The sequence below is a fragment of the Nerophis ophidion genome, linkage group LG26 (assembly GCF_033978795.1).
Source record: "Nerophis ophidion isolate RoL-2023_Sa linkage group LG26, RoL_Noph_v1.0, whole genome shotgun sequence".
Taxonomy (NCBI): Eukaryota; Metazoa; Chordata; class Actinopteri; order Syngnathiformes; family Syngnathidae; genus Nerophis; species Nerophis ophidion.
In genome coordinates, this window is record NC_084636.1 from 11,400,102 (window position 1) to 11,412,601 (window position 12,500).

The 12,500-nt window shown below is 42.5% G+C and overlaps 1 protein-coding gene across 2 annotated transcripts in view; it reads right to left on the minus strand.

The window, feature by feature from the left end:
- ankrd29 (ankyrin repeat domain 29) overlaps positions 1 to 12,500 on the minus strand; it is a 29,656-nt gene that overhangs the window by 1,840 nt on the left and 15,316 nt on the right. For both annotated transcript variants that reach the window (XM_061887973.1, XM_061887972.1), the window contains exons 6-8: positions 12,335 to 12,433; positions 6,142 to 6,240; positions 1,888 to 1,983 (exon numbers count right to left, since the gene is read on the minus strand). In XM_061887973.1, the coding sequence (XP_061743957.1) occupies positions 1,888 to 1,983; positions 6,142 to 6,240; positions 12,335 to 12,433 (294 nt within the window). The remainder of the gene's footprint in view (positions 1 to 1,887; positions 1,984 to 6,141; positions 6,241 to 12,334; positions 12,434 to 12,500) is intronic.

Consider the following 12,500-nt stretch of genomic DNA (forward strand, 5'->3'; position numbering starts at 1 on the left):
CTGCTTGCCTATTGTAGATTCACTCTTCCCAGTCTGGTGCAGGTCTACAATTATTTTCCTGGTGTCCTTCGACAGCTCTTTGGTCTTGGCCATAGTGGAGTTTGGTGTCTGACTGTTTGAGGCTTTGCCATTAATACAGGTAACGAGTGGAGGACAGAAGAGCTTCTTAAAGAAGAAGTTACAGGTCTGTGAGAGCCAGAGATCTACCTTGTTTGAAGTGACCAAATACTTATTTTCAACCATAATTTACAAATAAATTATTTAAAATTCCTACAATGTGAATTCCTGGATTTGTTTTCCACATTCTGTCTCTCACAGTTGAAGTGTACCTATGATGAAAATTACAGACCTCTGTCATCATTTTAAGAGGGAGAACTTGCACAATCGGTGGCTGACTAAAAACTTTTCTGCCCCACTGTATATTGCAAAAAGTATTTGACCACCTGCCTCGACTCACATATAAACTTGAAGTGTCATTCCATTCCTAACCCATAGGGTTCAATATGATGTCAGTCCACCTTTTGAAGCTATTACAGCTTCAACTGTTCTGGGAAGGCTGTCCACAAGGTTGTGGAGTGTGTCCATAGGAATTTTCCACTGTTCTTCCAAAAGCGCATTGGTGAGGTCGAGAAGGCCTGGCTGTCAGTCTCCGTTTTAATTCATCCCAAAGGTGTCCTATCAGGTTCAGGTGAGGACTCTGTGCAGGCCAGTCAAGTTCATCCACAATAGACTCTGTCATCCATGTTGTTATGGACCTTGCTTTGTGCACTAGTGCACAGTCATGTCGGGAGAGGAAGGGGGGGGGGGGTTTAGGAGGTGCAGTTCCAGTTTTGAAAAATATTTGTTTGACGTTATGCAATTGACTTGCTAATTGAATTGTGATGCTAACTCAAAATAGACCATATTCTCAATCCCGGTAATTGCTAAAATTCCCCAAAAATGTACATGCAGGTGGAGTGCAACAAAACCTTAAAAGTCTCTGAAGTGAATTAATTAACTCATATTATGTTCTACAAATGGTGAATCTTCATATTCATCTTGGAGATAAATGGGTTGTACTTGTATAGCGCTTTTCTACCTTCAAGGTACTCAAAGCGCTTTGACACTACTTCCACATTTACCCATTCACACACACATTCACACACTGATGGAGGGAGCTGCCATGCAAGGCGCCAACCAGCACCCATCAGGAGCAAGGGTGAAGTGTCTTGCTCAGGACACAACGGACGTGACAAGGTTGGTTCTAGGTGGGATTTGAACCAGTGACCCTCGGGTTGCGCACGGCCACTTTCCCACTGCGCCACGCCGTCCCAAGAAGGCAAACATTCAAGTTTAAGTTAGACTGACCATACGTCTTCTTTTCCCCGGACATGTCCTCTTTTGCAAGCCTGTCTGGGCTGTCCGGGCGGGGTTTCTTGAATGAGTTTTGAGTCAGGATTGCGTGTATTTTCAACGTACGTAAAGGGTTAAGAAGGGGTTAAAAACAAAACAAAATGTGAAGGTATGTGCACGCAGTAAAATTTTGTGAGGGAAGGGCAGAGAGATTGAGAGAGCGAGATTGTTAATCATGGCATACTTAGTCAACAACTATACAGGTCACACTGAGGGTGGCCCATATAAACAACTTTAACACTGTTACAAATATGCGCCACACTGTGAACCCACACCAAATAAGAATGACAAACACATTTTGGGAGAACATCCGCACCGTAACACAACATAAACACAAAAGAACCCAGAATCCCTTGCAGCACTAACTCTTAAAGGACACTACAATATACACCCCCCGTTAGCCTGTGGACGATACACCCACTATAATATCAGAATATGAAGAGAAATGGGCGTCGATAAATATAGTGTTTTGTCCTGATCAGTCGTGTTGGCTACCTTGAGGAGGCCGAGGGATGGAGAAAACTTGAGAAGCTCCTCGATGACGCCGGTGTGTCCTTTCAGAGCCGCTTTAAATAACGCCGTGGAGCCGTCCTGCAAGGCGACAGTCAAATTTAAGTCAGAAAAGCAGAAGCATAATTCAGATAGTTCGGCTTCACTAGCTCAGATATTCCAAGAACCCCATATCCATATGAGTTGGGAAATTATGTTAGATGTAAATATAAACAGAATACAATGACTTGCAAATCCTTTTCAACCCATATTCAGTTGAATGCACTACAAGTACAAGATATTTAATGTTCAAACTTATAAACTTTTTATTTTTTTTGCAAATAATAATTAACTTAGAATTTCATGGCTGCAACACATGCCAAAGTAGTTGGGAAAGGGCATGTTCACCACTGTGTTACATCCCCTTTTCTTTTAACAACACTCAATAAACGTTTGGGAACTGAGAAAACTAATTGTTGAAGCTTTGAAAGTGGAATTCTTCCCCATTCTAGAGCTTCAGTTGTTCAACAGTCCGACTTAATTACCGATACCGATATATACAGTCTTGGAATTAACGCATTATTATGCTTAATTTTGTTGTGATGCCGCGCTCGATGCATTAGACAATGTAAAACGTTTTTCCAAAATAAATCAACTCAAGTTATGGAAAAAAAAATGCCAACATGGCACTGCCATATTTATTATTGAAGTCACAAAGTGCTTTTTTTTTTAACATGCCTCAAAACAGCAGCTTGGAATTTGGGACATGCTCTCCCTGAGAGTGGGATGGGGGTAGCGGGGCTTGGGGTGTATATTGTAGCGTCCTGGAATAGTTAGTGCTGCAAGGGGTTCTGGGTGTTTTTTCTGTTGTGTTTATGTTGTGTTTTCGGTGCGTATGTTCTCCTGAAATGTGTTTGTCATTCTTGTTTGGTGTGGGTTCACAGTGTGGCGCTTATTTGTAAAGTGTTAAAGTTGTTTTGTACGGTCACCCTCAGTGTGACCTGTATGTCTGTTGACCAAGTATGCCTTGCATTCACATGTGTGTGTGAAAAATCGTAGGTACTATGTGATTGGGCCGGCACACAAAGGCAGTGCCTTTTAGGTTTTTTTTGGCGCTCTGTACTTCTCCCTACGTCCGTTTACAAAGCAGCGTTGTTCCCTTAGTTTGTTATCCGCCTCGTGCGCGCTTTTGGTTGTATCCCTTTGGTTTGTTCTTATTCTAATATTTTAATTAAATCATGTTTTCCTATTCAATGCCTGCCTCCGTCTCTGCATATTGGGGTTCGTCACAAACTAACTTTGACACAATGGACATGAAACAAAAGTCACTAACTGTGGCAATAATAAACAAAAACTCACTTGGCAGAGCAGAGATCTATGGTGTGAAACGAGCATGAACAGAGCAGATACAGAGCAATGTCGCCTGACCGACTAACTGAAAATGGCAGGCTTAAATAATAGTCTCTGATTAGCGACAGGTGCGTGAGTCCAAACAAATGAGGCAGGTGAAACTAATGGGTCGCCATGGTGACAAAACAAACCGGGAAGCGCAAACAGGAACTAAAAGAGTCCAAAACCCAACAGAATTTTTACACAGGGAAACCCAATATCGAAGTTACATTTAAAACAGTGTGGGTGGCACTGGGAGCATGTAGGTAAAGTTTCTTGCCCAAGGACACAACGGCAGTGACTAGGATGATGGAAGCGGGGATCAAACGTTTTAATGCTATCAGTTAGCATGTGTCACATACTATGTATGTGACTGTAAGGTGTATGGCTGTCTAATTAGACAAAAAAAATGCACAGCTAGCAAAAAAAGTTAGCACTTTAATGATAGCATGCTAACGCAAACATGCTAACAGTTAGCATGTCTCACAAACCAGGTTATATGAATTCGAGGAAATGTTTTAAAAATTGCAAAAAACAGTTAGCACTTTAATGTTAGCGTGCGAGCACACTGAAGGTAGATTTTTTTGGGGAGAAACCAGGTTGCAAAATCTCAATATTTTTATTATCATTATTCTTTTCTTACAGTGGGAAAAAAACAACAGTAAAAATTACACACAAAAAAATGCAAAAAAAATAAATATAAAAATTGGCATTTTATGAGAAAAATACTGAAATGTTGTAACTAATGATAATAATGTTTTTTTTCACAAAATACATTTTTTTTCAAACATTTCAGTGGGGCGGTATAGCTCGGTTGGTAGAGTGGCCGTGCCAGCAACTTGAGGGTTGCAGGTTCGATTCCCGCTTCCGCCATCATAGTCACTGCCGTTGTGTCCTTGGGCAAAACACTTTACCCACCTGCTCCCAGTGCCACCCACACTGGTTTAAATGAAACTTAGATATTGGGTTTCACTATGTAAAGCGCTTTGAGTCACGAGAGAAAAGCGCTATATAAATATAATTCACTTCACTTCACTTCACAGTGTGCAGCCCCTTGGTGGAATAAGTTTGGACACCCCTGATCTGAGGCACTCAAAATTAAGATATAAACAAAGTTGAGTTAGTTCTTTAAAAAATGTAAATAATACCAACCGAGTTGGAGCACATACTTGTTGGTCACAAAAACATTAATACATTTAAAAAAAATTTTTTTTAATGAATTTATTGTGAATCAGTACGCGGTAGGGCCGACGGAATTCGGTCTGTGCCAAAAAAGTACCGGATTCGGTACTCATCCCGAGGTAGAAGGCACTCAAGACTACTATATTGGTTAAAATGAGTGCAATGTGTGTTTTTTCATGTTTAGAGCAGTGTTTTTCAACCACTGTGCCGCGACACACTAGTGTGCCGTGAGATAAAGTCTGGTGTGCCGTGGGAGATTATCTAATTTCACCGATTTGGGTTAAAATATTTTTTGCAAACCAGTAATTATAAACTGCAAATGATGTGTTGCTGTCCAGAGCTCGGCAGAGTAACCATGTAATACTCTTCCATATCAGTAGGCGGCAGCCGGTAGCTAATTGCTTTGTGGATGTCGGGAACAGCGGGAGGCAGGGTGCAGGTAAAAAGGTGTGTAATGCTTAAACCAAACATAAACACAAAGTGAGTGCCCCTAAGAAAATGTATCGAAGCTTAGGGAAGGCTATGCAGAACGAAACTAAAACTGAACTGATTACAAAGTTAACAAAAACACAATGCTGGACGACAGCAAAGACTTACTGCGGAGTAAAGACGGCGTCCACAGTGTACATCCAAACATGACATTACAATCATCGTCCCCAGAAAGAAAGATAAAAAAACTGAAATATTCTTGATTGCTAAAACAAAGTAGATGCGGGAAATATCGCTCAAAGGAAGTCATGAAACTGCTACAGCAGGGGTAGGGAACCTATGGCTCTAGAGCCAGAAGTGGCTCTTTTGATGACTGCACCTGGCTCTCAGATAAATCTTAGCTGACATTGCTTAACACGATAAGTAATGAATAATTATGCTGGTAGTCACAGTGTCAAAAATAACGTTCAAAATATAAAACATTCTCATGCATTTTAATCCATCCATCTGGTTTCTACCGCACCTGTTCAAGAAGTCGCATTAATGGTAAGAAGTATTTTATTTATTGTTGGTTCGCTTCAGAATAACAATGTTATTAAAAAGAATAAGATACTTATTTTATTATACTCTAAAAATGTTGGTTTTACTTAAAAATGCATGCATTTAGTTGAGTTCAGTCTTAAAAAAAATAATATATGGCTCTCACGAAAGTACTTTTTAAAATATTTGGCTTGTATGGCTCTCTCAGCCAAAAAGCTTCCCGACCCCTGTGCTACAGGAAAATACCAAAAAAAGAGAAAAAGCCACCAAAATAGGAGAGCAAGACAAGAAGTAAAAAACTACACACAGGAAAACAGCAAACAACTTCAAATAAGTCAGGGTGTGATGTGACAGGTGGTGACAGTACACCTACTTTGAGACAAGAGCTATAGTCATGCATGGTTGGTTATGCTTTAAAGTCAATTGCGACAACGACTTTTTACTGTTAACTTTTTTTAATGATTTCTGCTGGTGGAGTGCCTTTGGATTTTTTCAACACAAAAAATTTGCCTAAACACTGGTTTAGAGGTCGCTAATAGGAATGTTAAAAAAAACATATTTAAAAGATTGTAAACAACTTTTGATGCTATAATTATGAAAGTATTCCATTTATTAATAATAATCTTAATTTGCGAAAATTCCTTTTACCACAGTCAGGCCTGGGATAAGAGACCAATCAAGTGTTTCCTCCACTTCTAATCCTAAAAACAAAGAGCGTACTTCTCTGTAGGCGTCCCTGTCTGCACCCCGCAAGAGGAGCACCCTCGCCGCGTCGCTGTGTCCCATCTGGGCTGCCATCCACAAGGGGGCGGTGCCGTCCTGTCGGGTGAGAGAAGAGGGCAGGTTATCAAAAGATGCAGTCGAGGTCAAAAGTTTACATACACTTGGAAAGAACATAATGTCATGGCTGGCTTGAGTTTCCAATCATTTTTCTAACTCTTATTTTTTTGTGATAGAATGATTGGAGCACATACTTGTTGGTCAGTGGGGCGGTATAGCTCGTTTGGTAGAGTGGCCGTGCCAGCAACTTGAGGGTTCCAGGTTCGATTCCCGCATTCGCCATCCTAGTCACTGCCGTTGTGTCCTTGGGCAAGACACTTTACCCACCTGCTCCCAGTGCCACCCACACTGGTTTGAATGTAAAAATTAGATATTGGGTTTCACTATGTAAAAGCGCTTTGAGTCACTAGAGAAAAGCGCTATATAAATATAATTCACTTCACTTCACGAAAAAAAATTCATGAAGTTTGGTTCTTTTATGAATTTTTTATAAGTCTACTGAAAATGTGAGCAAAAGTATACATACAGCAATGTTCATATTTGCTTACATGTTGTCCCTTGGCAAGTTTCGCTGCAATAAGACGCTTTTGGTAGCCATCCACAAGCTTCTGGTTGAATTGTTTTGACCACTCCTCTTGACAAAATCGGTGCAGTTCAGCTAAATGTGTTGGTTTTCTGACATGGACTTGTTTCTTCAGCATTGTCCACACGTTTAAGTCAGGACTTTGGGAAGGCCATTCTAAAACTTTAATTTTAGCCATTACTTTACCACTTTTGACGTGTATTCGGGGTCAGGTTGGAACACCCAACTGCGACCAAGACTCAACCTCCAGGGCTGATGATTTTAGGTTGACCTGAAGAATTTGGAGGCAATCCTCCTTTTTCTTTGTCCCATTTTTACTTTCTATAAAGCACTAGTTACATATTGCAGCAAAACAGGTCCAGAGCATGATACTACTACCACCATTCTTGATTTAGCCATTCCTTTGCCACTTTTGACGTGTGTTTGGGGTCATTGTCCTGTTGGAACAGCCAACTGCGCCCAAGACCCAACCTCCAGGCTGAATTTTGAGGTAATCCTCCTTGTTCGCTGTCCCATTTACTTTCTGTAAAGCACTAGTTCCATGGACTGCAAGACAGGCCCTGACAGCAAAACAGACTCAAAGCATAATACTACCACCACCATGCTTGACGGTAGGTGTGGTGTTCCTGCGATTAAAGGCCTCACCTTTTCTCCTCCAAACATATTGCTGGGTATTGTGGTCAAACAGCTCAATTTTGTTTCATCTGACATCACATGGACAAATATCAGACCTTCTGGAGGAAAGTTCTGTGGTCAGATGAAACAAAAATTTAGCTGTTTGGCCATATTCTTTTATGAATTTTCTATAAGTCTACTGAAAATGTGAGCAAATCTGCTGGGTCAAAAGTATACATACAGCAATGTTGATATTTGCTTACATGTCCCTTGGCAAGTTTCACTGCAATAAGACACTTTTAGTAGCCATCCACAAGCTTAAATGATAAATGGGTTGTACTTTTATAGCGCTTTTCTACCTTCAAGGTACTCAAAGCGCTTTGACACTACTTCCACATTTACCCATTCACACACACATTCACACACTGATGGAGGGAGCTGCCATGCAAGGCGCCAACCAGCACCCATCAGGAGCAAGGGTGAAGTGTCTTGCTCAGGACACAACGGACGTGACGAGGTTGGTACTAGGTGGGAATTGAACCAGGGACGCTTGGGTTGCGCACAGCCACTCTCCCACTGCGCCACGCCTCTCCCCTTCTGCTTGAATTTTTTGGACCACTCCTCTTGACAAAATTGGTGCAGTTCAGCTAAAAGTGTTGGTTTTCTGACACGGACTTGTTTCTTCAGCATTGTCCACACATTTAAGTCAGGACTTTGGGAAGGCCATTCTAAAACTTTAATTCTAGCCATTACTTTACCACTTTTGACATGAATTTGGGGTCATGGTCATGTTGGAACACCCAACTGCGACTGTGATGGGCGTGGCCTGTGCGCCTGCCGGGCGTGGCAGGGCCGGCCTCGAGGTTAGCGACAGGTGATTGGATGACACAGCTGAAAGTGTTTGTCTAATCACCTGTCGCTCGGTAAAAGGCCGCAGTCGGGAGGCGGCGGGAGAGAGAGACGGACAGATAGTTGCTGAAAAGCAGAAGGACATGTGCAAAAAGACACAATTGCTAGAAAGCAAAAATAGATTTATTGGAAAATAAAGCCTTGTCAAAAGTGAACGAAGCCTGTCATGTCTGTCCCTGGTGGTCCGGAAAACCTGGAAGCAACAGTCTTGCACAACTTTTTTTCCAATAAATCTATTTTTGCTTCCCAGCAATTGTGTCTTTTTGCACGTGTCCTTCTGCTTTTCAGCAACTATCTGTCCGTCTCTCTCTCCTGCCGCCTCCCGACTGCGGCCTTTTACAGAGCGACAGGTGATTAGACAAACACTTTCAGCTGTGTCATCCAATCACCTGTCACCAACCTTGAGGCCGGCCCTGCCACGGCCCGCTTCCCCGCAGGCGCACAGGCCACGTCCATCACAGCGACCAAGACCCAACCTTCGGGCTGATGATTTTAGGTTGTCCTGAAGAATTTGGAGGTAATCCTCCTTTTTCATTGTCCCATTTACTCTCTATAAAGCACCAGTTACATATTCAATCAATCAATCAATCAATCAATCAATCAATCAATCAATCAATACTTATTTTTATAATCCTAAATCACTAGTGTCTCAGAGGGCTGCAACAACCACAACACAAACCACAACGACAGCCTCGGTAGGCCCACATAAGGGCAAGGAAACCTCACACCCAGTGGGACGTCGGTGACAGTGACGATGAGAAACCTTGGAGAGGACCGCATATGTGGGCAAACCCCCCCCCTAACATGATACTGTGAAAGTTCAATCCATAGTGGCTCCAACACAGCCACGAAAGTTCAGTTCAAAGCGGATCCAAGACAGCAGCGAAAGTCCCGTCCACAGGAAACCATCCCAAGCGGAGGCGGATCAGCAGCGTAGAGATGTCCCCAACCGATACACAGGCGAGCAGTCCATCCTGGGTCTTGACTCTGGACAGCCAGTACTTCATCCATAGTCATCGGATCGGACCCCCTCCACAAGGGAGGGGGGGACATAGGAGAAAAAGGAAAGAAGCGGCAGATCAACTGGTCTAAAAAGGACGTCTATTTAAAGGCCAGAGTATACAAATGAGTTATAGTATCATGTTAGACCCGCTTAATATCCATTGCTTTCGGTCCCCCCGGGGGGGGGGGGGGGGTTGCCCACATCTGAGGTCCTCTCCAAGGTATCTCATAGTCAGCATTGTCACTGGCGTTCCACTGGGTGTGAATTCTCCCTGCCCACTGGGTGTGAGTTTTCCTTGCCCTTATGTGGGTTCTTCCGAGGATGCCGTAGTCGTAATGGTTTGTACAGTCCTTTGAGACATTTGTGATTTAGAGCTATATAAATAAACATTGATTGATTGATACTGTGAAAGTTCAATCCATAGTGGATCCAACACAACCGCGAGAGCCCAGTCCAAAGTGGATCCGACACAGCAGCGAGAGTCCCGTCCACAGCGGAGCCAACAGGAAACCATCCCAAGCGGAGGCGGATCAGCAGCGCAGAGATGTCCCCAGTCGGCAACCAGGCGAGCGGTCCATCCTGGGCCCCGACTCTGGACGAGCGGCCCAGACCGGACCCCCTCCACAAGGGAGAGTGGGACAGAGGAGAAAAAGAAAAGAAGCGGCAGATCAACTGGTCTAAAAAGGAGGGTCTGTTTAAAAGCAAGAGTATACAAATGAGTTTTAAGGTGAGACTTAACCTTCGTCTTACGGGTGCCCCGAGACCTAGACGCTACAGCCTTGGTCAGACAGCTGCAGAGCTTGCCTACCACTCTGTCCACTTCATCAGCAACACAGAGCATCCGCGCCAGCATCCTCCTCAACCAGCTCTGCCTCAACACCAACCAAAACAGCCAGCACCACAACTCCTCTCAGGCCACCTGGTTCTCAAAGAAAGAGGTGTCAGGTCTGCCCAAGCAGTCAGGACAGAAAGACAAACGCATTGTGCTTCAACCGCAAGAAATATCTCTGCAAAGAACACACTAAAAGTGTCACTTTTTGCCACACATGCATGTAAACACACACACATACACGTGCAAGTTCTTGCACACAGAGACTTTTACTCTGATTTTGTTTTTTGTTAGTTTTGGAACTAGTAATCTATTTTGATTGGTTTGATTTGCTTGATTAGTTGTTATTTGCTTGATGTTAAAGTTCTGTTGCTGAAAAAAATATTTTTTAGCCTTTTTCTTGAAGTAAATATATATGGGTTGAAATTGACCCGTAACACCATAGATGTTACTGTAGTTAAAATTATTAAAATGAAAAAAAAAATAAAACAAATTTATTTAAGCGATGTGTTCTAATACCCCTCAGTAATGGTCAGGTAACACAACAACCTTTTTTTTTATTTATATGATTCCCTTGAGGTTCGTTTTACCATTTTTTTCAATTGAAATCGAGGGTTATACTGACAAAAAAAGGCCCAATGGCCCACACCAAAAATATTAAAACCAATATTTTCATGGATAAGGAAACCCAACAAGGTAACCAAGAGATGAGAAACAAATTGGATGATAGATAATTGTTTTTAGTGTATTTTACAGCTGATTTAAGACATGGGTCAAAACCGACCCGTTAACATAAGAGATGGTAACAGAAAGCTAACACAAGAGGAAGGTTAAATGCTTCTACTGAGGTGGCATCTCGAACTGTTACCGGGAGGGCATTCCAGAGTACTGGAGCCCGAACAAGGAACGCTCTATAGCCCGCAGACTTTTTTTGGGCTCTGGGAATCACTAATAAGCCGGAGTCTTTTGAACGCAGATTTCTTTCCCGGGACATATGGTACAATACAATGGGCAAGATAGGCAGCAAAACAGGTCCAGAGCATGATACTACTACCACCATTCTTGACATTAGGATAGTGTTCCTGGGATTAAGGTCGTCAACTTTTCTGCTCCAAACATAATGTTGGGCAATATGGCCAAACAGCTAAATTTTTGTTTCATCTGACCACAGAACTTTCCTCCAGAAGGTCTGATATTTGTCCATGTGATGTCAGATGAAACAAAAATGGAGCTGTTAGGCCACAATATGTTTGGAGGAGAAAAGGTGAGGCCTTTAATCCCAGGAACACCACACCTACCGTCAAGCATGGTGGTGGTAGTATTATGCTTTGGGTCTGTTTTGCTGTCAGGGCCTGTCTTGCTGTCCATGGAACTGGTGCTTTACAGAGAGTAAATGGGACAGCGAACAAGGAGGATTACCTCAAAATTCAGCCCAGAGGTTGGGTGTTCCAACAGGACAATGACCCCAAACACACGTCAAAAGTGGTAAAGGAATGGCTAAATCAAGAATGGTGGTAGTAGTATCATGCTCTGGACCTGTTTTGTTGCAATATGTAACTAGTGCTTTATATAAAGTAAAAATCGGACAATGAAAGAGGAGGATTGCCTCCAAATTCTTCAGGTCAACCTAAAATCATCAGCCCGGAGGTTGAGTCTTGGTCGCAGTTGGGTGTTCCAACATGACCCCAAATACACGTCAAAAGTGGTAAAGTAATGGCTAGAATCAAAGTTTTAGAATGGCCTTCCCAAAGTCCCGACTTAAATGTGTGGACAATGCTGAAGAAACAAGTCCGTGTCAGAAAACCAACACATTTAGCTGAACTGCACCGATTTTGTCAAGAGGAGTGGTCAAAAATTCAAGCAGAAGCTTGTGGATGGCTACTAAAAGTGCCTTATTGTAGTGAAACTTGCCAAAGGACATGTGAGCAAATATGAACATTGCTGTATGTATACTTTTGCCCCAGCAGATTTGCTCACATTTTCAGTAGACTTATAATAAATTCATAAAAGAACCGTTTTTTTTGTGACCAAACAAGTATGTGCTCCAATCACTCTATCACAAAAATATAAGAGTTGTACAAATGATCGGAAACTCAAGACAGCCATGACATTATGTTCTTTACAAGTGTATGTAAACTTTTGACCTCGACTGTACTATTAATCAGGAAAATGAAGAGGAGATGGTCGCTAGTACTTCTCTCGGATGGTTTGTCTTGGCACCTGATGCCAGCAGGTGGCGGATGACCGTCACGTGACCCCCTTGGGCGGCGAGGAAGAGAGGAGTGGCGCCGTCCTAAGGTGTAAAAGCATCTTATGATTGGAAATGGTCGTATTGATAAGTGAAAATGTTTACATAAAAG